Raw genomic sequence first — 23,971 nt, forward strand, 5'->3', positions numbered from 1 at the left:
TTCACTCAAAGTTCATTTTGCAGTTTGAGGTTTTAGTTCTGTTAGTTTAATTTATTACCTATAAGTCCATCTTCTGCGGTGTCAGTGCTTTCAGAACGTTTAAATAAATAAAAAAAAAAACAGGTCAATGCCAAGCTCTGCCATACATACAGTTTCTGACTGAAATCGTGATTTTTTATTTTGAACTGATATATTGATGGTAACCTTTGAAGGCTGAACAAATGTATAAAACATGATTTTGCTTTCAGAATAGTAACACTGAAAATTGTAAAGGCACTCCTGAATCCCATGAACTACCTGACCCATCAGATTTACTCAAATCATATCATGCTGTATGACAGACATTCATCACTGTGGCCTACTGAACACGAATCATTCACCAGCACTGAAGCATTTATTGTAATTGTGGATATCATCATCAATAGCTCTAATGTACTTCCCATCCTTGACACTATCTTATTGACTTCAGCAGTCCATCCATTTGTCCTCACTTTCTTTTCATATGCAGTTACAATGAAGTGTCTTTTGTCCTTACTATCTACCTTTCTGCCATTGTTAAAAGTTGGAGAGGTGATGGTGAAGGTGATTTTTTTTTTTTTTTTACACTCACAGCTCCTCAAGGTTGGTGATCAATAGCATCCCCTGCAGGACATTACTAGGTATTATATGGCTTGTCATTTGTTGGAATTTGGTCCAAAAGAACAGGAGAGAATTCAAGTTTTTCCTTTTGTCTGTGAAGTAAGACCAAACACAACAGGTGTGCCAGAACATACACAGAGTGAGACAAGCTTTACACAATAAAGATGAGGGCAGACGAGGACATGAGTGCAAAATAGGAGATAATATAGTGCAGAAAGTTGTATGTGGTTTGTTAAAAGTATAGCATGCAATGTATAGACCCATACAAAAATAATCCCTCAGAGTCGTCACTGGTGATTCCCTAAAAATGTGTGACACTGCCATTTGTCTGTATTCTCTTATTTTCATATTATTTTTGCTGTGTTTTGGACATCAGCTATTCCAGAAAAAGATGGTGCTGAGTCTCATTTTAATGTTGTGAAATTCTGAATGTTTTGGGCTGCTGAATATTTGAGGTCCTGGAAATGAGGTTCATCAATCAAGTATCTCTCTCCAGAATCACTTATGGGGTCTTTACACAGTAAATAAAATAAAATTACCACCCCAAATTAATGGTAATGTTGCTTGTAAATAGAAGATCATCACTGGATTGTTATCTTTTTTAGAAAATTTAGGGAATCAGTGCAGTTCTTGCTGATGTAATTTCAGTTTTACAACTTTGCACATCACATGTACACTTTTCTGCACTATAATTTTATTAGGCTTGGCTGTGTTTGTGATTTTTAATCTCGGTGTATTCAGCCATTTTTGTTGAGTAAAAACAGGAATATCATAAAGTAAAAATACTCCATTACATGTTAATCTCCTGCATTCAGAATCTAAAGTTTAATGAGTATTATCATCAAACTGTACTTTAAACTAAATCTTTTCATTAACTCGACTGAAAACAGATAAGGTTTCTTCAGAGGAAAGTGGAACAATTTGAGTCTAAAGTAGGTTATTTTGTAATCACATGTTTGCAGATGAGGACGTTGGTCCCTTTTAGCTGAAGATTAACTATTGATCTAATTTAATCTGGATCGCACAGTATTCACTAGAAAATGAGAATCGAGTTTATATTACATAACACAAATACACACATGCATCAGTAAAGATACACCAACAACATGCAACCATTTACTTATGTTATACCGTAAATCTTAACAGCACGCAGGACATACAAGTGTGCTTGCTGAGGATGGACGAAAATTCCCGTGAAGTGGTGAAGGGAGAGAATCGGCATGTTGATCAGAAAGGAAAGGTCACATGATATGAAAACAGGTCAAAGCTCACGAGCAGGCTCCTAAATCTGTTGTGGCTTCAGAAAAGCAACGGAACACCTCAAGAAGCCCGTGGGCGCACCTCAACTTAGACAAAAAGCCTCCCAGTTTCTGCCTGATCTCCTGCTGATGGTGTTTCATAACTGCAATTAGGTAAGACTTAAACAACAAACAGTACTTTGGAAAATATTTTATAATATTCACCACAAAGCAGAGGGGATGAAATGCTGTCATACTGCGATGCAACATTTAGTTTTCCAAAAAATCTCCCATAAACAAGGTGTTTGACCTGTAGCTCTTTTGCTGTCCTTGTCGGGCCAATGATTGACTAATGATGTTCTATTTGTCTTCCCGACGTGCTGAAAGAAGCCCAGTAATACACCAGGAGGCACCTCGATGAGTTAGTTGACTATGAGCTGCTAGCAGAAGGGCCTCACCATGGACCTGAACACACTAGCTTTCCTCCTCGGCACCTTGCTCTGCACTGGTAAGATATAAAGGCATGTTTTAAAGAGAATACGGGAAAGCTGTACAACTTCGTATTTGCTATAACATACAAAAAATAGGACAGACAGAACAGGAAACCGAGATAAATGGATGGGAAACACTAGCTGAAGGATGCAAAGGAGAACCCGGGGTACATCTGATTTTTCTTTACTAAGAAGAAGAATCGGGTCTACTAAGATCCTGATAAAATCCATCTCAACAATCACATTAAATACCTGACAGTCAGCTTTTCTGTATGAGTGTGTGTCAATGCTGCTGCTGCCAATAACAAACCTACTTCTACACTGAACTTGCCCTGTACTGTCTGGTGCACCACATGATTCAGTCTTAGCTCCCATTCTTTTCTTTGCATATTCCCTCACTTGATTCTACAATAATGTACCATGTGTAATTTGTATGCAGATGGTATGTTTATGCACTCATTAATCAATGCTCTAGATGATAAAAAACTTACGCAACTTTGTGAAAGCAAGTCTGACATTAGTCCAAAAAGGCTCCTCTCTTGTTATTTAAATGAGAACCTAAGGAAACAGCCTCTTGGTAACATCAACTGTTGTTCAGCGTTGGTTCAAGCTAATTAGGTCAGAACAGCAGATTTAATGGCTAAATATGCATTCATATAAAGAATATATGGAAAATCAACACTGACATTTTATTATCTCTTCCATTTAGAAAGTGTGTACTGTATATTAGCACTGTGGCTTTACATCATTTCACCTTCTTTCTGTCCCTTCTTTTATCAAATGCTGAATATTGATAATTTGTGTGTTCTAGTTGTGGATGCAACTCATCATAGTTTCACTCAATGAACTAAGGTTTTTTATTACATTACTATTAAGTACTTATTATTTACTTGATTATTTTCCTTTATTTTTTGATATGTTGCTGGATCAGTTTTATTAAAAAATACTTTAAGAAATATATTGAGGAACCTGTTGTTGTTTGTCTGATAACATTTACTGCTATTTTGTCTCATAAAACCATGAAAACTAAAACCAGATTTGAGTTTGAGTTTTGGATAACGTTCATTCATTCACGTGGTGTTTGATGATTAAGGTATATTTGACTGTTAATTACTGTTTTTAACTGCAGCTCGTGGTACTGAGGTGGAAGGTTACTCCAAGACTGAAGGAGCATGGATCCTGTCTCTGAACAGAAAACTATACTCTGTAAACACTGTGACTGAATGTGCCACCTTATGTGACGCTGAAAAGACCTTCACATGCAAGTGAGCTCACACTTTTAAAATCTTTTACATTTGAGCGTACATCCACATTGCAGTTTAACTTCTGTGTTCAGTAAGGTTCAGTACCACAAACTGACCCTTGCACTGTGTTTTCACAGGTCTTTCATTTACATTGAAAAGGACCAAGAGTGTTGGACAGAAGCAGCAAACTCTAAAACAGAGACTATCCTGCGCAGAAGCAGCACAGCTTTATACGAAAAAAATGGCAAGTGCTTTTCTTTGAGTTCTAAGAGTTACCTATCAGGAGTGTAAATGATATATTTTTTAGCTCCCATTACATTGTGGTTAATGTTTAGCCTTTGTTGCGTGATTGCAGTGATGTTTGGACTGTGTCTGCAAACACAGTGAGACGGTGACACATAGTGAACACTACTGTAACTCAGACATTTGCAGATGAAACCTCACTATGATTCACTCGAGGAACTGCCTGATGAATTTGTCCACCAGATAATGTAGTGATAATGTTGTGGTACGCTACACAGTGAGCACATAAACAAACATTTGTGCTTTATTTAATGATCAAACATGCTGATAGCCCTGACATCCTTTGGGGTTTTTTTTGTCTTGTCTAGTATACCTCCTGGAGTGTGTGAATGGAATAGGAACAGATTACAGAGGAACAAAGTCCAGAACAAAATCTGGAAAAACATGTCAGAGATGGGCCGCGAACTACCCTCACAGGCCCAAGTGTGTATTCACATATTAACAGTCTATTTTAGAAATTATATCATCATCTTTTCATGCAATTTACATGAATGCATCTTCCGCAGTTTCACACCGCAGAACAAACCCCTAGCAGACCTGGAGTCTAACTTCTGCAGAAACCCTGATGGGGACAGTGGGGGACCCTGGTGCTACACCATGGACCCCAACACCCGCTGGGAACACTGCAACGTAGCCGGCTGCACTGGTAAAAATTCAAAAATTTATTTTGTTTGTGTGTGTGGGTGTGTTTGATGCCAAAGTACAAATGAAAACTACTTTTGTGTTGTCCTGAGTACTGTGTATCTACAGTATATGACAAAGTCAGATTCCTAGAAAATGAAGCCTACTAATTTTGGTGATTAATTTGACCCATACTTTGGTTTATGAGCAAATACCTGCAGTGCACACTGATGATGCTCTAATCAGCCTCAGCTGTACTTTATGTACAGCAAATGTTAGCATGCTAATATGCCAAACTATGATGGTGAACTTGTGGGGCTATGGACTCTCCTTTGTCTTTGACCCAAGACTTTGGGGAATTCTTTTCCTGTCAGAGATATGGGTGGTGAAATGCTGGTGTTGTAGGCCTGTAAAACCCAGTGAAACTCTGTGATATTAGATAAAGTTTCTGTGAATTTGGTCACATTCAGGTCAGGTAACACTTACTGAAGCTACTGTAATTTTTTAAAGGTCTTTCTATAATCCTCCACCCCGTGAGGTTTATGACATTGCTTTACTTCTTATTTCTGTATATGCACAGCACACGACAAACACATTCATACATACTGCACACATAAAGTGAACAGACAGGCAGACCAGTACAGCAGCTAGTTCAGTGTCTCTGTGCTTGTTCCTTTACAGAGGAATGCATACACTGCAGTGGGGAGGACTACAGAGGGAAAATCTCCACGACAGAAAATGGCTTCACCTGCCAACACTGGGACTCCCAGAAACCTCACAACCATGGCTACAACCCCAGCGCGTAAGACTACAGGGCAGCTGTAGCAACTACTGACCAACCACAAGCAGGATTTGAATAATAGTTGATAAATGCATTCTGCAAATGAGATGCTTCGCATTTTTCCATTTGCCCTGATCATTTATTTCTGTTTTCTCTAGTCTTCCAGGGAAGTATCTCGAGGTGAACTACTGCAGAAATCCCGATGGAGACCCCCGACCTTGGTGCTTCACCACCAGCCCATCTAAACGATGGGACTTCTGTGCTATACCTCGCTGCAGTAAGTCTTCCTACTGTTATTCATTTCCTTTACTTCTGTGCTACACGATTACAACACCTCATGCTTTCCATAAGCTTTTATTATCTTCCATCACGAATCAGAATCATTTTATATGGAGATAAGAGTAAATTTTTATCTCAGAAACTTAAAAAGCGTAGCGGATTGTGCATGTGATTATGCATTTCATAGACTGTAATATGCTGTGTCTCAATATACTGGTATTGATGATAACCATGATAATTAAAATTAAATACCGATATCATGTTAAAACACATATAATAATATCATGTAAGTAATCCAGTGTGAGTCCTTGTGAATCTTCTATTTAAAAGTTTGTTTGGTTGCCTTTTTACTATTCATTGTGTAATTAATCTTTGTGTTCAATCATGATTACAGACTCTCTCATACTTTGATTGAATTCACTTGCCTAAGAGACAAAAGACACCATAAACAAATTTTTAAATTTAGTTCAAATTTGACCATATTTAAGGAGTTTAAATATGCCCTACAACCATTTCATTTCATCTTCCGTGCTCAGCGTCCGAGCCTCCCACCATCGTCCCAGAGGTGGCCTGTGCCACTGGTGAGGGTGGAAGGTACAGAGGTACGGTAGCTGTCACCGAGTCTGGAAAAACGTGCCAGAGCTGGTCTGCTCAGACACCACAGAAACACAGCCGGACGCCAGACAACTACCCCTGCAAGTAAGAGCTGCTCCAACAGAATAATTCTTAGCACATCTCTCAACTCCTTTTTCTATTGTACACCACATGACCAGTGCTACACACCCGACAAGACAAGGTTACAGCTACATATGTTTCTCTAGGAGTTGGTGGAGACAAAAACGGAGCTAAAAGGCCCTAAAATCATCTGATGAGCAGTGCAGCAGCTCTAATCTTGTCTTGTGTCTGTTGTATGTGGAATCATTCAGCTGTTTGTGGCTACACACACTGCTAAGCTGCAGTGAGGCAAAAACTAATACATGTTGTTATGTTGGGCTCTCTGTGTTTCAATTTAATTAGTTTAATTAGAGTTTGGTCGAGACCTGCTCTAATTGGAAAGTGTCATGAAATAACTTTTGTTGTGAAATGGCGCTATATAAATAAACTGAATTGAATTGAATTTTGAGAGAATCCTTACTGGAAGCAGTGGTGAAATCAGTACTCATAAATTCATTGTGAAAAAAAAGTATGGCAAATCAAGAATAAGCTTTAGACCAAAACCAGTACAGTTTGGGACGCTGAGGTTGCTAAGGCAAGGATCAAAACCACAAGTCAGTCCAACACAGGACAAGAAGAGTGAGGAGCAGGCAGGAAGTCCAATAAACAGACAGGAAGATGGGCAGAAACAGAGTCCAGACACAAATCTCAGGGTAACAAGTAAACAAAATACAAGTACAGAAGATAGAGAGCCAGCACATGACAGGGGACAGGAAGTGAACTGTTAGATGTAGGCTGATTAGGGCATGAGATGCAGGTGGGGAGGTGGGAGGGGAAACTCAACGAGAAGTGAGAACAGGTGTGTGGCTGGATGGAGGAGGAAAGGGAAGTGATGAGGAAACGAGGGAGAAGCAATGGACATCTGAGGGACAGCTGTAGGATGACATGTCACAGACTGCGACAAAAGCAGCTTTAAACCACAAGGACTAAACAGAGGAAACCAGAATCCCAAGTGTGCTGCCTTTGTTGTTGTATTTACATGTATTCATCATCATTAATATGGTCTATTGTTTGCCAGAGGCTTAGATAACAACTACTGCCGTAACCCCGACAATGAGAGGATGCCTTGGTGTTACACCACTGACCCTGAAACTCGCTGGGAGTACTGCAACGTGCCGAGCTGCGAAGATGGAGCCAGACCGGGTACGACAAACAGTTCCACCACGACGATTAAGCTGCACCTAATTCAGAAAATCAAAATACACACATAAAAAAATAACAAGATTTATTACAGCTGTGAGGTAACATGATTTCTCTATCTGCTCTGTAATCTGTTCATGCACTTTGAGGAAAGATTTGCAAAGGAAGGGACTCGGCAAAGCAATGATTAGAGACTAATGATTCAGTGAATGACCCAGTTAAAATAACGTTCATGACAGATGCTTCACTGTTATTGTTTATAGTATTTTTTAAATGTATATATTTATCTTATTGTATATAGTATCTTTTATGTTTCATACTGGTAGGTGTTTGTTTTGTACTTGAGAGCGATAAAGCTGACTCTGAAATATTAACGATTCAGCCTGATTTCTTTTCTCTTGCTGCAGATGAGCCAGTGATCCCCCCAGACGAGGAAGACTGCTATGAGGGGGACGGCACGAGTTACCGGGGCATAACCTCAGAGACCATCAGTGGAAAAAGATGTCAAGCCTGGAGCTCCATGTCTCCTCACAGCCATCAGAAAACTCCACAGAACTTTCCCGAAGCGTGAGCAACAAAGAGTGTCTACTAATACATTTTCTTTTAAGAATGAGGATTTCAGGCACAGAGAAGTTATGAAAGTTAGTTTTTATTATAAAACGCACATACTAAATTTAACAGAGGTAGCCATTTTGGCAAACTTGTTCCTTTATTGCTCAGCATAGTGGGATACATCCCGGCAGTCAAACAGAATTAAAGGCTAATTAGGTGGCGCGAAGGCAATAGTAGCCAAACTGGGTTGTTTTCCGTCTTTTGTAAAATTATCTTAGCATTATATCAACTGCCGATTTCTTGTTTATCTGGACAAAATAATAGTAGTTAACTGAAGTTATAAGCACCTTAGCAGTGAAGTGGAAGGTGCATTTTGGTCCAAGAGATTTTACGGGATGATTTCAGATGATTTTATTATCCAACAGTCCATTTTGGGAGAACGGCAGTTACCTAGAATTTATGTAGACAACATGATGGTATGTGAGTAAAAGAATAATAAATAAAATTTTGGCTCAGAGTGAGCCCACCACTGCTGTACATCTGGTTGTGGCACCTTCAGAAGTGGTGGTATTCACAAGCCAACAGTTTGTTCATACAAATACAAGTAATACAAAACCTTGGCACTTGCTTCCTGATGTTCCTGTTTTCTCTTTCAACAGGGACCTCAGGAGGAATCTGTGCAGGAACCCTGACCGGGACCGAGCTCCCTGGTGTTACACGACAGACCCCAGGGTCCGCTGGGAGTACTGCAACTTAGAGAAATGCCCCACAAATCCTTCGGAGGTAGAACCCGCCCAAACTTCTAAACCCGAGCCCACCCAGGCCCCAACACAGACAGGTTAATTAACTCAACCTTTTAAATTTGTGTTTGTCAGATTTTTAGCTTGCTAGTCAGCTATTTTATGCTTAATTCACTCATTTCTCTTTATTCTTGTGTTAGACTGTAAGGTTGGGAATGGAGAAACATACCGGGGTCCAACTTCCATCACCATTCTGGGTGTGACCTGCCAGGCCTGGAGTGCTCAGAGCCCTCACCAACACAACAGCTTCACCCCACAAACTCACCCAGACAAAGGTCTGGAGGGCAATGTAAGTGTGCGTAGTGGATGTTTGGAGTGATTTTTGATTTAATGAACACATGTGTATCTAGCTCTCTGATTCTCTCCTTGTGTTTGGCTGTCAGAGTTGCAGAAACCCAGATAACGATGTAAATGGACCGTGGTGCTACACAACTGATAGGAACAAGAAATGGGACTACTGTCAGATCCCCGATTGCGGTACGAGAACACTGTTTGTGTATTCGTTTTTGACCTGGGAGGCTCCAGGAATGGCAATAGAAATCTTTTGGTAGAAATGTGGTCCAGGGTGAAAAATATTTTTGGTATTGCCTTGTCATCTGTTGCCACCATCAGGTCAAAATGTTCACTTTGCTGATGTGAGATGTACTCGTACACATCACGCATCAGATAAATACTCATGTTGGCATACGAGTATTCAGTAAACATTAGCATTTTATAATGATTGCATATTAGCCTGCTAATCTTAACTTTCTGAGATGCTAAAATGTTCATATACTATAAATACTTAGCTTTTATACTAAATGTTTGCTTGTTAACATGCTAACTATGAACCTGTTAACATTCAAGCCATTAGGATGTTATGATCTACTACAGCAATTTCCCCCATCTTCTAACACTTTACAGATTAAATGATTAATCAAAAAATATTAACAGGCAGTCAAACAAATTCAATGTTTGTGTCCAGTTTCTCTTGTTTGAATTCATGACTGTGAACTTTCTTTCTAGCTGGTCTCAACTGCGGCACGCCGGTCATCAAACCCAAGCGCTGTTTTGGTCGTATTGTGGGAGGATGCATATCTAAACCTCACTCATGGCCCTGGCAAATCAGCCTCCGGACCAAGTGAGTAGAGAAATATGATAAAGGTTCAAGGAGTGTTAGGCTTTAAAAAGACAATCCCTTTTTTGTATTACGGCAAACAATAAGGCCCATTTTCTGTAAAAGGTTCGACTGGTTCAAGAGTTTTTGAGGGTACTGGAAATGTTTTCTTCTGTTTTTAAGAGACAGAAGTGTGCTATTCAAATCAAAAATGTTTTTAGCTTTAATTGACCTGGAAAATAAAGCCATTTATTCATTAAAAAACGTGATTAGACTATCATTGGACATCACAGCTCTTTACTAAAATCTAGAATTGTGAAATTTTGTAGCTTGGAGGCAGGTTGATCCTGACCAGTTTTCTGTAGTTGTAAAACTAGAGAGACATTCTGTGAGCTGGAACTTATTATCTGCTAACCTGCATGTTTTTGTTTTGTTTTGTTTTTTTTTTAATACCACTTGAAAGCAAGATGCAGCCTTTGAGGGGGTCCATATGTAATTTTATAATATAATATCTGATTTTTAAAAAGTTCTTATTATTGCAGCTGGTGGTGTTTACTGTGTCCTTGTCTGTCTCCTTCTTCTAACAGTACGGGAATTCATTTCTGTGGAGGAACTCTGATTGACGCTCAGTGGGTCCTTACTGCTGCACACTGCCTGGAGAGGTCTGAGAGACAATTTAAAGAAAACACCTGTGATGTTCAGACCACTGGTAACATGACCGGTGGGTAATCTGTATGTTTATGAATGTGTGTCTCTGTAGGTCCAAACGGCCTTCAGCCTACAAGGTGCTCCTGGGCGTCCACACAGAGAGAGCCAATGAGCCGTCGAAACAAGAGAGGAACCTGGAGAAACTGGTGCTGGGACCCAACGGAGCCGACATCGCGATGCTCAAACTGCAGTCGTGAGTACTCGACTGATCAGCCCACTACTGTGACACGTATAAGTTCATGTGCTAATAGTCATAATGACCCTGATAATCCAACATTACAATCCAGCTATACTGCACGATCAAATACTTTTACTTTTGGTACCTTAAGTAAAATTTGATGCTAATGCTAAGTTTTAGAAATTTTGATTGCATGACTATTACTTGTGGCAGAATACTTCTACACTATGGTATGTTTACTTCTGAGTACTTCCTCCACCACTGTTACTACTGCAAATTCAGCACTACTCATAGTTGAATTGCTCTCAAACAGTGAATTTGTCATTACTTGCGGTATTTTAGAGAATAAATTATTAATGAGTATGAAATGAAGATTTACTTCTTACTGACCCTATGAGTGTGTGTGTGTGTGTGTATGTGTGTTTTCAGCCCTGCACTAATAAATGACAAAGTCCTGCCAGCTTGTCTGCCAGAAAAGGACTTCATTGTTCCCTCTGGAACTGAGTGTTATGTTACTGGATGGGGTGACACTCAAGGTACAGTATGTCACATGTTGTGTTAAAAGGTTAATGTGTTAGGAGGTTAGGGTCAGAGATTGCATTATGTTAATAAAGTCCTCGTTAACTGCAAAAAGGAGGCTTCCCCATTTATGATGCTTTTTATTTTTTACTCAAAGTTTAAAATATGTGTTCCAGTATATCCATCTAGTCTTTTTTGGTTATAAACTCATGGTAAAAACATCCATCCTTTTGATTGTTCTACAGATTTCTTAAGGCAAAGACTATTAACCCATCTTTTCCCAGAAATTTCTTTATTGATTTTGCAGTGAACTTTGAAAAGTGGCAAAAATTACAAAAAAATGATTCCATCTATTACAGATGATGAGGTCAAAAATTCTAAGCCACATTAAAGATAAAGAAAGCTGGACTGCATGGAAAAAATCATGGAGTGTAGCTTTTAAACAAGATATGCAGAATATTTGATACAAGCTAACATACTGGGATGCAATACAGTGAATGTGTAATGCTAACTGAAAAAACATCCCCAGACTGTAAATACCTCTTCAAAATTGCCCAGCTGAGGGGGAGCTTGTAATTATGTTGGTAATGATAATGTTGCGAAAAGGGAGGAAGGTAGCTGACTGCAGGGAGGTGTGTTGCAGGTACGGGAGGAGAAGGCATCCTAAAGGAAACTGGCTTCCCGGTGATCGAGAACAAGATTTGTAATCGTCCATCCTACCTGAACGGCAGAGTCAGAGACCACGAGATGTGTGCTGGAAACATCGAGGGAGGAACAGACAGCTGCCAGGTACGGAAGATGTCGAAAAGAAGTTCAGGAACTGAACAGCATTTTAGAAAACTATACAGCGTTGAGCATCGCTTTGCCACGTGGTCGGAGTGTACGAGTATATCTCATATCAGCAAAGTTTCAGAAACTGGGTTGCTTATTTCTTGAGTCAGATTTGTTCAGAAACTGATTTTATTCAACTGGAATGAGAGACCAGCATTCGCTTGCAATTAATCATATGTTTGCCATATCTACGTCAACTGCAGTTCGGTTACCTAAAACTGTTCTTCCCTGCAGACTTCCTGGTGTTCTTTTCTGACCAGCCTGGTTTTAGCAGCAGCTGAACTGAAAATTCACCAAACTTGTGAAAAAAGTTGGACAATGCATTCTGCTACAAGCATTTCTATGTTTTTCCCCCTGCAGGGTGACAGCGGTGGTCCTCTGGTGTGTAATTCCCAGAACAGGTATATCCTGCAGGGTGTGACATCGTGGGGTCTGGGATGTGCCAATGCCATGAAACCTGGCGTCTACGCTCGAGTCTCCAAGTTTGTTGACTGGATCGACAAAACCATCAAAGCCAATTAACATCCATGCACCTTCAACGACAGCTTTAGCTTCAAAGTCGCACAAAGTGACTTTCCATTGTGCTTTTTGCGGATGCTTTAACATGAATGTTTGTAGCCTTGTATTAAGTGACGTCAACAAGTGTTTTGTTTCCTGTGCTTGAAAGACTGTAAGCAGATCATATTTCTCCTTTTTGGGATGCGAAGATGTGTTTTTTGTGAGGGCTAAAAAAATAAAACTTAATGCAAAGGAAATGTGGAAATAATGTTTTATAGAAATTGTACCAAAAAAAATCTACTTCCTTGTTTTTAGTGGAGGTGAACACTTTGTATTACCGTGCAGCAAACATGCACACACAAGCATGCACACAAAAGCAGTCACACAAAAGCAGTCACACAGTTGTGCTTTCCTTGTTGTTTGTCAGGTCTGATTTTAAAAGTTTCTTCATTTGGTGGTTCTCCTCTACAACGTCCTTTTTCCTGGGAACAAAGTATACATATTCTATTGACGGGATATAGAAGACTCCATTACTCTATTAATTTCTTCAGACAGTAGTGTGAATTAAAATTTGCTATAAAAAAACTGTATGTCAAGTAATTGGTGATGTCAAATTATTTGGGAAACATCACAACTTAAGTAACATCAGTAATTTTACTCACGTACTGATTATTTCATACAGTAGATTTTTTAACAGAAGATCTAATTAGGACAATGGAAGATAGTAAGTTACACTATTAGTAGTGTGTACTATTAGTATACTATTATCAAAATCATTTATTTGTTTTTTCCATTGCTGATAAAATAAATTCAAAATGAGCTGCTTTGGCTCTGATGCAACGTGAAACCTACAAAGTAGGCAGTAACTAAAGTTATCAGATAAACATACTGCAGTACTAAGTACAACAGCTGCCTTCAAAATTGTAATAAAGTATAAGTATAAAGTAGCAGAAACTGGAAATATTCAAGAAAAGCACAAGGACCTCGAGTACTTTACTTAAGCACTTAGATACAGTGTTTGAGTAAAATAAGTTGACATTCCATCATTGTTATTTTCTGCAACTTCCTCCTGCTCTAACTACAAAAATATTCTACTTATTACTTACCATACATTTATTAGTCAGCGTATGAGTCTACCCACACTGAAGTAGTTCAAATTAACATGTGATTTCTGCTTACATTTTAGTATGTCAGACCTGAGCGCCCAGCTGGCCATTTCCTTCCTGTTACCCACCCCTGACGAGGAGGAATGAGACTAAACACTGTGTGACATGTCTCACCTGTTAGGAAACTCGATATCATCAATGGTGTCAGGGAGAGGAACTCCTCTGGTTTCAGGCAGCAACAACACCAAACCTCCTGCTATGAACGCAACCACTCCTGTATGAAACACAACGTGGACATTTCAAACACTGCCTGACTCAGGTATGGAGTTAAAAAAGACAATACGGTGCCACTACAAACTTAGGGCTTCACAAGAAAATATCATGACACAAAGATCTCGTGGTTTTAGCGAAATATTCAGCACTGGCACAGTTGTGTCCCATCCCCACTTATTACGATGAAGTACTTCCTGGTGGTCCTGCTTGAAAAAGTTCACACTAAATAAAAGTAAACAACTAGAACTCAGCTAAAATCAAAAAGTATTTCCAGTAAAGGGAACATGGCAGTGAATCCAACAATGGTGTCATCACAGGATAATAGAAATAAATTTGCAATTAATTAATAATCAGAATCAGAATTGTCTTTATAGCCATGTAAGTGAAGAGGTTTCACATTACTAGGAATTTGTCTCAGTGAACAAGTAACATATAATAATAGAATAAAATAAAATAGAATAAGGTAAAACAAAATAAAATTAGTAAAATAAATATGGTTCTGGAGGTAGTACAAAGGTGAGGTAGTACAGAGTGGAGGTAGTGCAAGCAGGTGAGGTAAACAGTGCAAATGGTCAGCAGGTGGATCATGACATGAGCCTAGATCAGTGCCTGTACTGAAGTAGCTACTGAAGTAGCTAAAGCTAAATTAAAATAAATAAAATAAATTTAAGTCTAAAGCACAGAAGGATTACCAGCTGAAGTTTGGAGTTGATTTCAAACGATTCACTTTGCACAGGCATATTCCAGTATACAGTAAAGACATGATTTCTTTGTCTATCAGTGTACAGCAGCTTTACCATCAAAGCCATCGTTAATGATGTCAGAAGCTTACCAAAGATGATGAGTGGCAGCTCCAGCCAGATGACAGCCAGTCTGTACAACAGGAATGGGGACACGATTCCTCCAATATCACACAGAGTCGAACAAACGGACACTCCAAGGTTCCTGTAACCACGAAGGTGAACCATTAAACTCTGCGATTACACCATATATTTCAGAGCTGCTGCGTGATAGCTGTGAAACCAGCTGAGTTGATCCATCTGACGTCACCTGACAAACGTCGGGTAGAGCTCCGTATTAACAAACACCACCATCTCAAAGGCCATGGTGATCCCCAACCGACCGATGCAGGCCACCGTCGTCTTAAACCAGAACATACCTGAGGGATGAAAGTTTGCTCACAGAATTGCGTGCATTTTCCCCTGGTAGAACATCTGAACAACAGAAAGGGCGTATTTCATGAATTCTGTCAAAGATTCTTCTCACTGTCAGGAATGAAGGCAGTGACCAAGCAGGAAGCTCCAGCTACAATGTTGGCGGTGGCGAAAGGAAGGCGGCGGCCGATGCGGTCAATTGTGAAAAGGATGAGGAAGGCAGCGGGGAACTCGACCAGACCAGCAATGAGGAAGTCAATGTAGACGTTTCCTCCTGCTATCCCCACCCGCATAATGAGGCCCTGATAAACCACAGCACTGGTGAACCTGCAGGGATAAGAAGATTGGACACGTTTAGGCGCTTGTTTGGCCAACGAGTCTGTGATTGTTGGTGAGTCTCACCAGTTGAACATGAGGATGAAAGTATGCTTTCTCATATTTGGAGTTCTTATCAGGTCCAACAAAGATGCCGAAGGGGAGTCTTTCTCATCATCATCAGTCAGCATCTGAAACAAGTCACCATGATACAGTTGTGACATCAGGTTAGGATTGCAATACAAACAATTTGACACACAAATCACAAAATGAAGTAGGCGTGTTCTCCTTTTCAGGAGAATTGTGATACTAAGCAAACTGCTGAATTGATTTACCTCAAAGTTCTTGGAGATTGTCCTCTTGTTCTCCTTCGCCAGAGCTTCTGTGATCTCCAAAGCCTTTGGAGAATTGTTTTGAGAGATGAGCCACCTTGGAGACTCTGGGATAAACCTGTGACAACAAACACTTTAACTCTCAGCAGCTGATCAGCTACATACCTGCTGTTCTTAAAAGTTCTAAAAAAGAAGCAACTGAACATGGACAAAAAAGACAGAAGCAAACTCACTCCTAAATAGATCCAACAAACAAGATTATGATTTATTTTGATTGATTTATTTTTTTTACCAGTAGTAGGACAGGAAGAAGATGTAGGGTGCAGTTATGACGACCTGCATCCAGCGCCAGTCAGTTATGAAGTAGGCGAGCAGAGGGAGGATGAGGTTACCGATGCTGAAGAACATCTGGAACAATATGCCCACAGTCCGTCTGTACTTCACTCCAACAATCTCTGTGACTGACAAAAAGACAAGAAACCGAACATGTTTGTAAGAGAGTGGACACAAATCTCAAAGGGGGATCAAGAAATATACAACCTTATTGACCTCTGTCAAGGACGAGAAGAAAATCCACCGACCAAGTCAAACAATAACGGACTGACGTCACCTTTTCCATAGTTTACATAAAGTTTGTCTTGTGCATGTGCAGAGACTTCAGTTTGATTAATGTGTTGCTAAAGTTAGGCAACTAACAGGGGTGACTTTGAATGCTTAGTATAGGAACTGTGACATAACTGGTGGTGAAACATTCAGATCTTTTACTAAGAGTACATACAAACATATACTTAAATAACCGTAAGTAAAAGTTAAAATTTATCATTTAGCTTGTGAGTTAGTTACGGAAGATGCAGCTATTGCCTTAGAAGAAAATCAGTCTGATTAAATAAGGAACGCCGTCATTACGCAGCACATATGAAGTCATCCATCCTCCTTTGACTCCGAAGCCAAAGATGCTCCTGACCACCAGGATGGAGATGTAGTTTGGGGACAAAGCCAGCACAATCCCTGCAATCACATTCAGTATGTTGGACATTAAAAAGCTAATCCTCCTGCCAAACCTGCACAAAGAAAGAGAAGGTTCATTAATCATTAATAATCACAGCAGGTCACAGATCACATTGCCATGTTGTAGTACATGTGTTGTCTCTTTGCACTGCATTTTGCTAAGACTTGTTTGAAAACATGATGGAAAGCTTGAATGCACCAAACAGAAGTCTGTGCTGCTGATAACCAGGAGTACTTATGAAAGGGAACAGTTGGGGGAAATTTTAGTTTTATGAGACCAGCAGCATGTTTTTACAGTAAACAAGCCCTACTTATGGGACAAATATTGGATGTAATCTGTTACAATAAGGTATAAGTTTAAACTTGTTGACCAAACTGTCAGTTGTTTTCTTAAGTATTTCTACTGGTGGGGGTGTAAAAGCGATCAATATGGAGGACTAAGTGAAACTTATCTGAGGCCTCACCTGTCAGCAAAGTAACCAAACGCAAAGCTGCCAAAGAAGAAGCCCATGTTGAGAATGGACTGGTACATGTCGACCAACCACGCATCTGAACAGACCAGGTTAAACTAAACCAAAGGAAAAACGTTATATGTCTATTTACTGTTACTGTGGCTGCAGTTTAGTTACAGTTAGATTTGAATGCGAAGCAACAACAATTTTGTTTTTAAATGCCTAAAATTAGTCCTGTTTTGAAGCACAAATGCGTGAAATTTCTCTTCTCACCTCTGTGACAAAGGACTTCCTTCCTTCATACTCATACTCCCAGCCATCCTTGCAAACAAAAACAAATCATTACATTTAATTGAGATGGGAAATTTTGCTCTTCGAAACCCATCAGACTTGGAAAGACGCGCTTCTAATCAGACCTATGAGGCCACTTCACTTGTGTGACTCATTTACAAAAAATGAACCTGGACACCAGAAATCACTGAGGCCCCCTGCTTGATTTATGCCATCTATGCCCTGGAGAATCCACATGCACACTGTTGCCAAAGAGTTTTGTAGCTCTCACAAGGCCAAAAAAGTACTAGAAAGCATTACATGGCAAGAGGTTTATCTTTATATAACTTCAGGGCCACAGGAGATGTTAATTTAAAGGAACAATAATAATTAAAAAAAGCACAAAAGTAGGAGATTCTTAGCCACATATAAAATCTTACCAAGCACTTGACCAGTTTAAAGACAAATCCTATAATCCAATCTGATAACCTTTTGGAAACACATTCATAAATGTTACCCAATCTTTGAAATCTTTAAAGTATTAGTTTGAGAATTTGTGGAACAAACTTATTTTTGTCTGGTAAACATGAAGCTCCGGGCAGCAGCTGATAGCTTAGCTTAGCACAGACGCTGAAGACAGTTAGAGACAGCTAGCCTGGCTCTGTCCAACTTTAACAAAATCACTCACTGATTAACATGTCGCATTTCACTTGTTCAGTCTGGAAAAACCAAACAGTAAAAATATTTTTCTGTAGCACTGCAGCTACAGTATTTCTTGACTGGCAGCACTGACTGCGCAGCGTGTCTGCTTGTCGCTTGGCAAGTGCACAGAGCCAAGAAACGGTTCGTCACATAACCCCTCGATAAAATGGCAAATCTTTGTTTTACACTTCAGTTTTTGCGCAAATGAAACAAATAGATTTTAATGCATTAATCATCCCTACCTTTGGACAGAGTCAAGATGTCTTTTTCCCCCTTTCAAGTCAAGCTAATGGAGGCCTTAGCGTCACATGGCTCATCAAGCTCTTTGCCTGAAAGCGACAGGTATCTCACCTTGCATGCGGTAACTGAAACCTCGGTCAGGTTCAGTTCCTGTGTGTCACAGGTGAGGGCTGTGGTGTTCCAGTCCACCTCGTACTGCTTACAGCTGCTCTGCTGCAGCACTCCGGAGTTGTTGACCAGCGGCACCGTCAGCCTGCGACTGTTTTCCAGCGTCCAGCCGCACGCCTGCCTCCTCTCCACCACCACAGAGTCCCGACACCAGTGGTCCGGGGTGAAACCCTGGAAGACAATGCCGACGTAAACACCTGAGAAAGGTACTGACAACAGACAGAGCAGGGCGAAGATTCGCTTCTGACAGCGGCCGAAAGTCCCGGCCTCTTCCAGGAGGTCATCAAAGGTCGTCATTGCTGCTTTTGGTTGTTTTGTTTTGTTGTTTGAGGTATCAAGTGAAATTCTGTACTGTTGAGCACCACAGACTAGTCTGTTGAAGAGATCTGGACAGACTTCACACACCTCCTCGCTAAAAAGGTTGATCTGGAGGTAAAGTCCAAAAAACCTGTTTTAAAACAGTGAGATCTGCAGTGGGGTAAAACATGTTACTGTTTAATGGAGTTAAACAGAGAATGGCAGAGCAATTACGCAATCCCTGAATGGACCTGAACTGAACACAAGCCAAAGCAAATTCAGTTAGTATGCTTGAAGTGTGCTACCAGTTACACAACGCTCAGTACTTGTGTTGCAGGCCTGCAGATGTTTCTCTTCCCACTGCATGTCTGTGGATAAACGGTGAACAGGACCTTGTTTATACCATTTTGGTTGTCATTTTTAAAACAATAGCAAAAGATAGGCAGACAGACAGACAGACAGATTACATAGACTACATAGACAAAAGTATCCAGACACTTGTATTTATGGGGATCCATTGAAGGGAAATCTTAATGCTTCAGCACACCAAGACATTTTGGACAATGCTATGCTTCCAACTTTGTGACAACAGTTTGTTGAAGGCCCTTTTCTATTCCAGCATGACTGTGAGCCAATGCACAAAGCAAAGCTCCATAAAGACATGGTTGGATGAGTTTGATGTGGAAGAACTTGACTGGCCCACACAGAGCCCTGACCTCAACCCCATCCAACACCTTTGGGATGAACTGGAACGGAGACTGTGAGCCAGGCCTTTTGGTCCAACATCAGTGTGTGACCTCACAAATGCTCTACTGCATGAATGGGCACAAATTCCCACAGAAACACTCCAACATGTTGTGGAAAGCCTTCACAGAAGAGTGGAAGCTGTTAGAGCTGCAAAGCTGTCTGTGTGTTTACAATGAGACGTCATTAAAGTCCCTGTTGGTGTGATGGTCAGCTGTCCCAATACTTTTGTCTATACAGTATATATAGATAGATAGATAGATGGATAGATCAATAGATTTGAGTCTTCAGGGGTTTTAATGAGAACACTTGCAGTCCAAATTGTGTTAAAAGAATAATTTAATAAAGAAATTCTGTAATAATTCTAACAGCATAGCACAGGTCACATGAGTTCATACGTCACTCTCTTTCAACTAACACACACATTTTTCATCATCTCATCACATCACTGAGGCTTAACACAGAAACATAACAGCAGCTGAGTCTAAACACTCCATTCTTTGTGGGCGACAAGGGTCACAGAAAAACTACTACTATTCAGTCAAAAACCAAAATCAAAGGAGGTACCAAATGTATCCACAAGCAACACTGATGAACAACATAAATAAATACTTTGGAAACAGAAGGAGATTAAACCACGGCTGAGTCTCTGTTGGTCGAAATGTCGTTGGGCAGCAGGTTGGTCAACTGCTGGTTCTTCAGTGTGGTTTTCTCCTTCAACCTGAAAATACACACAAACATGTCGTGATATAAATTAAGTATCAGTTACTAAGCAAAAAATGGAAAATGTTTTTTATTTCCAGCTTCTGGGAGTGGATACTTACTTGTCTGGGAACTCAATGTCATCAATGGTCTCGGGCAGCGGCACGCCCCTCGTCTCAGGAAGCAGCAGCACCAAACCACCAGCCAGGAAAGCCAGAGACCCTGCAAGGCAGCCGGACATATTCCTAACTTTAATAATACATTAGCTTTTTGTATCAGCCCAGTGTGACATTTGCGTGAGATTGCAGAACAAATGTTTTCACTCAATTAAAGAAACAACAAACAAAAAAACAATGTAAAACCCACCGAAGATGATGAGTGGCAGCTCCAGCCAGATGACAGCCAGTCTGTAGAGCAGGAAAGGAGCTACGATGCCTCCAACATCACACAGAGTGGAACAGACTGACACCCCGAGGTTCCTACAGACAGAAGAACAACCAGTAAGGTTCTATATTTCATACTAATAATAATAACCGGTGAGCTGGTCAGTGAGCTGGTTGTGCTTATCAAAGTGAGGTTTAGTTCAACATCTGTGAAAGTTTGTACATTTTACCTGACAAACGTTGGGTAGAGCTCAGTGTTAACAAACACCACCATCTCAAAGGCCATGGTGATCCCCAGCCGACCGATGCAGGCCACCACCGTCTTGAACCAGAACATGCCTGCAAAGAGGGACAGAGAGAAATGTGGGAAAAAAAAGAAATAAAAGCAACTAAGTTCCAGAGAACCAAGAAACTGTAATCTGATTGCATCTGAATGGCTTGCTGCCCATCTGCACCCGTCTGTCCACCCGAGACTTACTGTCAGGAATGAAGGCAGTGATGAAGCAGGAGGCTCCAGCCACGAAGTTGGCGGTGGCGAAGGGAAGGCGTCTGCCAATGCGTTCAATAGTGAAGAGGATGAGGAAGGCAGCGGGGAACTCCACCAGGCCGGAGATGAGGAAATCGATGTAGACGTTTCCTCCCAGAATACCCAGCCTCATGATCAAACCCTGGTAGACCACAGCGCTGGTGAACCTGGAACACACAAAAGGAGACTCGTACATGAGCTTCAGAGATGGGATCAGAGCGTGAAGCGTTCGAATTGATTTTCCCTCCACTGCTGCAGTCGAAGTTCACAAAAAACATGTTTGAATTAATGAAAGGAATCAAAATACAAGACAAGTAAACGCGCTCACCAGTTGTAGCTGAGAATGAAAGTGTGTTTTCTCATTTTTGGAGTCCTGATCAGGTCCATGAAGGAGGCGGTGGTGGTGGAGTCTGCGTTATCGTCTGCCAGAGTCTGCAGGATCAAACGTACACTTTGAGGAATTTTGATTTTATTACACTTCAAATACTTCAGAATCCATGTCAGCGAAAATTTGATTCTGCGCTGTTGGTACCTAGAAAATTAAAACTACTATTGCTTTAGCATTTCACCGAGAGAAAGTCAAAATTTTGTTTCATCTCAGCTGAACCAGCAGCTACCTCGATGTTCTTGGACAGGGACATCTTGTTCTCTTTGGCCATGGCCTCGGTGATCTCCACAGCTTTGGACTTTTTGTTCTGAGAGAGAAGCCATCTTGGAGATTCGGGGATAAACCTGCAAATACAAAAGGTTTATGAAGAAATATCGACATACTGTATTCTGGACAGGCCCATTCAGGTTTCTTCATGTTTTTAATCAAGAATGATTAAATGTAAATATATATTTACAATTAAACCAATCAAACATCGTCATCAAACTTTTATAGTATTGACCCAAAGCAGAGCTAAATCTGCCACAGAGGAGTGAAGCCACAAAGGAAGATACTGCACAGAACAGCAACAGCTCAGTCGTATCTATGATTCAGATTTCACTGACTGAGCTCTTGAAGCAAACCCTGCTGTTGATCGCATCAGAATCGGAGTAAAAGCACGACAAGTGTATCTCACCAGTAGTAGGACAGGAAGAGGATGTAGGGGACGGTGATGACGACCTGCAGCCAACGCCAGTCGGTGATGAAGTAGGCGAGCAGAGGGAGGATGAGGATGCCGACGCTGAAGAACATCTGATAAATGACTCCCACCGTGCGCCTGAACTCCACCCCTACGATCTCCGTGACTGAGAGTGAGGAAGGTTTCACATGTCAAATAGAGCTCAGCTTGAGACAGAACCAAAAGAAGAGGAGTGTTTATCTGTCCGGTTCTTACTCAGCACGTATCCAGCCACCCAGCCTCCTTTCACCCCAAACCCGTACAGCGTTCTGAAAACCAGTAAAGACACGTAGTTTGGAGCCACGGCCACCAGGATCCCTGCAATCCCATTCAGCAGGTTGGACATCAGGAAACTCATTTTCCTGCCAAACCTGGAGACAGATTTAAAGACAAAGCAGACAGTGAGAGCATAAGTCATTGGCCAGTTTGATATAACTATGCAGAACTTGTAGCAGTCATGCGTCAAATAAACGTGTTTCATGTACTGCAAATTATTTGATCTAAATGCTATAAACCAGCGAGGCTCCAGTCAAGACTGAAATATTGTAAAATTCTGTTCTACTTTTCCTCCATACCGAGACTGCATTTCTTATGTCGTCAACAAGAAAACCAGACAAACCACTTAAACTTACCTGTCGGCCAGGTAGCCAATAGCAATACTCCCAACCAGGAAGCCCACGTTGAGAGTGGCCTGGTACATGTCCACCAGCCATCCATCTGCGCACACCAGGTCAAACTGGAACAACACACAAAAAAATGACTCATAATATTCATTTCTCTCATTTCTCTCTCAAAGAAAGGAATGAAAGTAAAACAAACTGCCGTGTTCCCGTTGTTACTTACCTCAGTCACAAAGGACTGCCTTCCCTCGTAGTCGTACTCCCAGCCTTCTTTGCAGTGGGTTGTGGGGATTCCGCTGAGGTTCAGGTCCTGTGTGTCACAGGTGAGGGTTGTGGTGTTCCAGTCCACCTCGTACTGCTTACAGCTGCTCTGCTGCAGCACTCCGGAGTTGTTGACCAGCGGCACCGTCAGCCTGCGACTGTTTTCCAGCGTCCAGACGCACGCCTGCCTCCTCTCCACCACCGCAGAGTCCCGACACCAGTGGTCCGGGGTGAAACCCTGGAAGACAATGCCGACGTACACGCCCGCCCACGGCATGGACACCATGCACAGCAGGGCGAAGATTCGCTTCTGACAGCGGCCAAACTTGCCAGCTTCCTCCAAGATGTCGTCAAAAGTGGTCATGGTTGCAGAGAGGTTGATTTTTTTTTTTTCTCCCTCAAAAAATGTTGTCAACTGTTAAAAACCAGCCTTTCCTGTTTGTACGCTGAGCCTTCCTCTAGAGTGACCACTGACATGTCTGTCTTCGGCTTTTAACTGGACAAGCAGGAGCAAAGGTCCACAGGTGGGACGTAGTTGTTTTACGGTCGGTGCAGTGGAGCGTTTAAACATGTTTTCGTTCACATCTGAACAAGTGTGTCACCTGAACCTGGCAGGAAGCCTCCATGAGCTGCACAAGGGTTTATTAACATCAAGGCACCAACATGAACACATGGGAAAG

General features: G+C 41.0%; 3 protein-coding genes across 5 annotated transcripts; 1 reads left to right on the forward strand and 2 right to left on the reverse strand.

The window, feature by feature from the left end:
• The first annotated feature begins 1,909 nt into the window (after positions 1 to 1,909).
• On the forward strand, positions 1,910 to 13,219 carry plg (plasminogen). 2 transcript variants are annotated; one of them, XM_046373384.1, is made up of 20 exons: positions 1,910 to 2,051; positions 2,265 to 2,385; positions 3,498 to 3,633; positions 3,750 to 3,856; positions 4,224 to 4,338; positions 4,422 to 4,561; positions 5,218 to 5,338; positions 5,476 to 5,594; positions 6,133 to 6,295; positions 7,329 to 7,453; positions 7,858 to 8,017; positions 8,662 to 8,840; positions 8,943 to 9,091; positions 9,186 to 9,279; positions 9,808 to 9,922; positions 10,486 to 10,560; positions 10,659 to 10,799; positions 11,214 to 11,320; positions 11,947 to 12,092; positions 12,495 to 13,219. In XM_046373384.1, exons 2-20 carry the CDS (start codon positions 2,337 to 2,339, stop codon positions 12,654 to 12,656), a joined length of 2,403 nt encoding a protein of 800 aa, XP_046229340.1. In that variant the 5' UTR covers positions 1,910 to 2,051; positions 2,265 to 2,336; the 3' UTR covers positions 12,657 to 13,219. The 2 variants fall into 2 exon arrangements, with proteins under 2 accessions (XP_046229340.1, XP_046229341.1); XM_046373385.1 differs by having other exon boundaries at positions 1,931 to 2,051; positions 2,268 to 2,385.
• On the reverse strand, positions 12,929 to 19,218 carry LOC124050646 (solute carrier family 22 member 2-like). Of its 2 annotated transcripts, none has more exons than XM_046373387.1 (12): positions 18,596 to 19,218; positions 17,546 to 17,593; positions 17,285 to 17,388; positions 16,719 to 16,873; positions 16,105 to 16,273; positions 15,816 to 15,930; positions 15,568 to 15,671; positions 15,278 to 15,492; positions 15,062 to 15,170; positions 14,844 to 14,956; positions 13,913 to 14,012; positions 12,929 to 13,136 (listed from the first exon to the last, which is right to left on the reverse strand). In XM_046373387.1, exons 1-12 carry the CDS (start codon positions 18,947 to 18,949, stop codon positions 13,013 to 13,015), a joined length of 1,710 nt encoding a protein of 569 aa, XP_046229343.1. In that variant the 5' UTR covers positions 18,950 to 19,218; the 3' UTR covers positions 12,929 to 13,012. The 2 variants fall into 2 exon arrangements, with proteins under 2 accessions (XP_046229343.1, XP_046229345.1); XM_046373389.1 differs by having other exon boundaries at positions 12,929 to 13,114; positions 18,596 to 19,202.
• A 796-nt stretch (positions 19,219 to 20,014) lies between these two features.
• On the reverse strand, positions 20,015 to 23,695 carry LOC124050647 (solute carrier family 22 member 2-like). Its single transcript, XM_046373390.1, has 11 exons — positions 23,254 to 23,695; positions 23,043 to 23,146; positions 22,627 to 22,781; positions 22,369 to 22,537; positions 21,922 to 22,036; positions 21,633 to 21,736; positions 21,257 to 21,471; positions 21,009 to 21,117; positions 20,762 to 20,874; positions 20,518 to 20,617; positions 20,015 to 20,414 (listed from the first exon to the last, which is right to left on the reverse strand). The coding sequence occupies exons 1-11, from the start codon at positions 23,653 to 23,655 to the stop codon at positions 20,324 to 20,326; spliced, it is 1,677 nt and encodes a 558-aa protein (XP_046229346.1). The 5' UTR covers positions 23,656 to 23,695; the 3' UTR covers positions 20,015 to 20,323.
• Between the last annotated feature and the right edge of the window lie 276 nt (positions 23,696 to 23,971).

Source organism: Scatophagus argus, chromosome 19, assembly GCF_020382885.2.
Source record: "Scatophagus argus isolate fScaArg1 chromosome 19, fScaArg1.pri, whole genome shotgun sequence".
In the NCBI taxonomy this organism is placed as follows: domain Eukaryota; kingdom Metazoa; phylum Chordata; class Actinopteri; family Scatophagidae; genus Scatophagus; species Scatophagus argus.

Coding starts and splice junctions, on each gene's coding strand:
- plg (XM_046373384.1), top strand. CDS start 2,337: ATGGACCTGAACACACTAGCTTTCCTCCTCGGCACCTTGCTCTGCACT. Junction 5,339..5,475: donor CATGGCTACAACCCCAGCGC/GTAAGACTACAG, acceptor TGTTTTCTCTAG/TCTTCCAGGGAAGTATCTCG. Junction 10,800..11,213: donor GCGATGCTCAAACTGCAGTC/GTGAGTACTCGA, acceptor GTGTGTTTTCAG/CCCTGCACTAATAAATGACA.
- LOC124050646 (XM_046373387.1), bottom strand. CDS start 18,949: ATGACGACCTTTGATGACCTCCTGGAAGAGGCCGGGACTTTCGGCCGC. Junction 16,874..17,284: donor TTTGGTTACTTTGCTGACAG/GTGAGGCCTCAG, acceptor TTCTTTGTGCAG/GTTTGGCAGGAGGATTAGCT. Junction 15,171..15,277: donor CACTGCCTTCATTCCTGACA/GTGAGAAGAATC, acceptor TTCATCCCTCAG/GTATGTTCTGGTTTAAGACG.
- LOC124050647 (XM_046373390.1), bottom strand. CDS start 23,655: ATGACCACTTTTGACGACATCTTGGAGGAAGCTGGCAAGTTTGGCCGC. Junction 23,147..23,253: donor GGCAGTCCTTTGTGACTGAG/GTAAGTAACAAC, acceptor GTGTTGTTCCAG/TTTGACCTGGTGTGCGCAGA. Junction 22,538..22,626: donor GGTGGCTGGATACGTGCTGA/GTAAGAACCGGA, acceptor CCTCACTCTCAG/TCACGGAGATCGTAGGGGTG.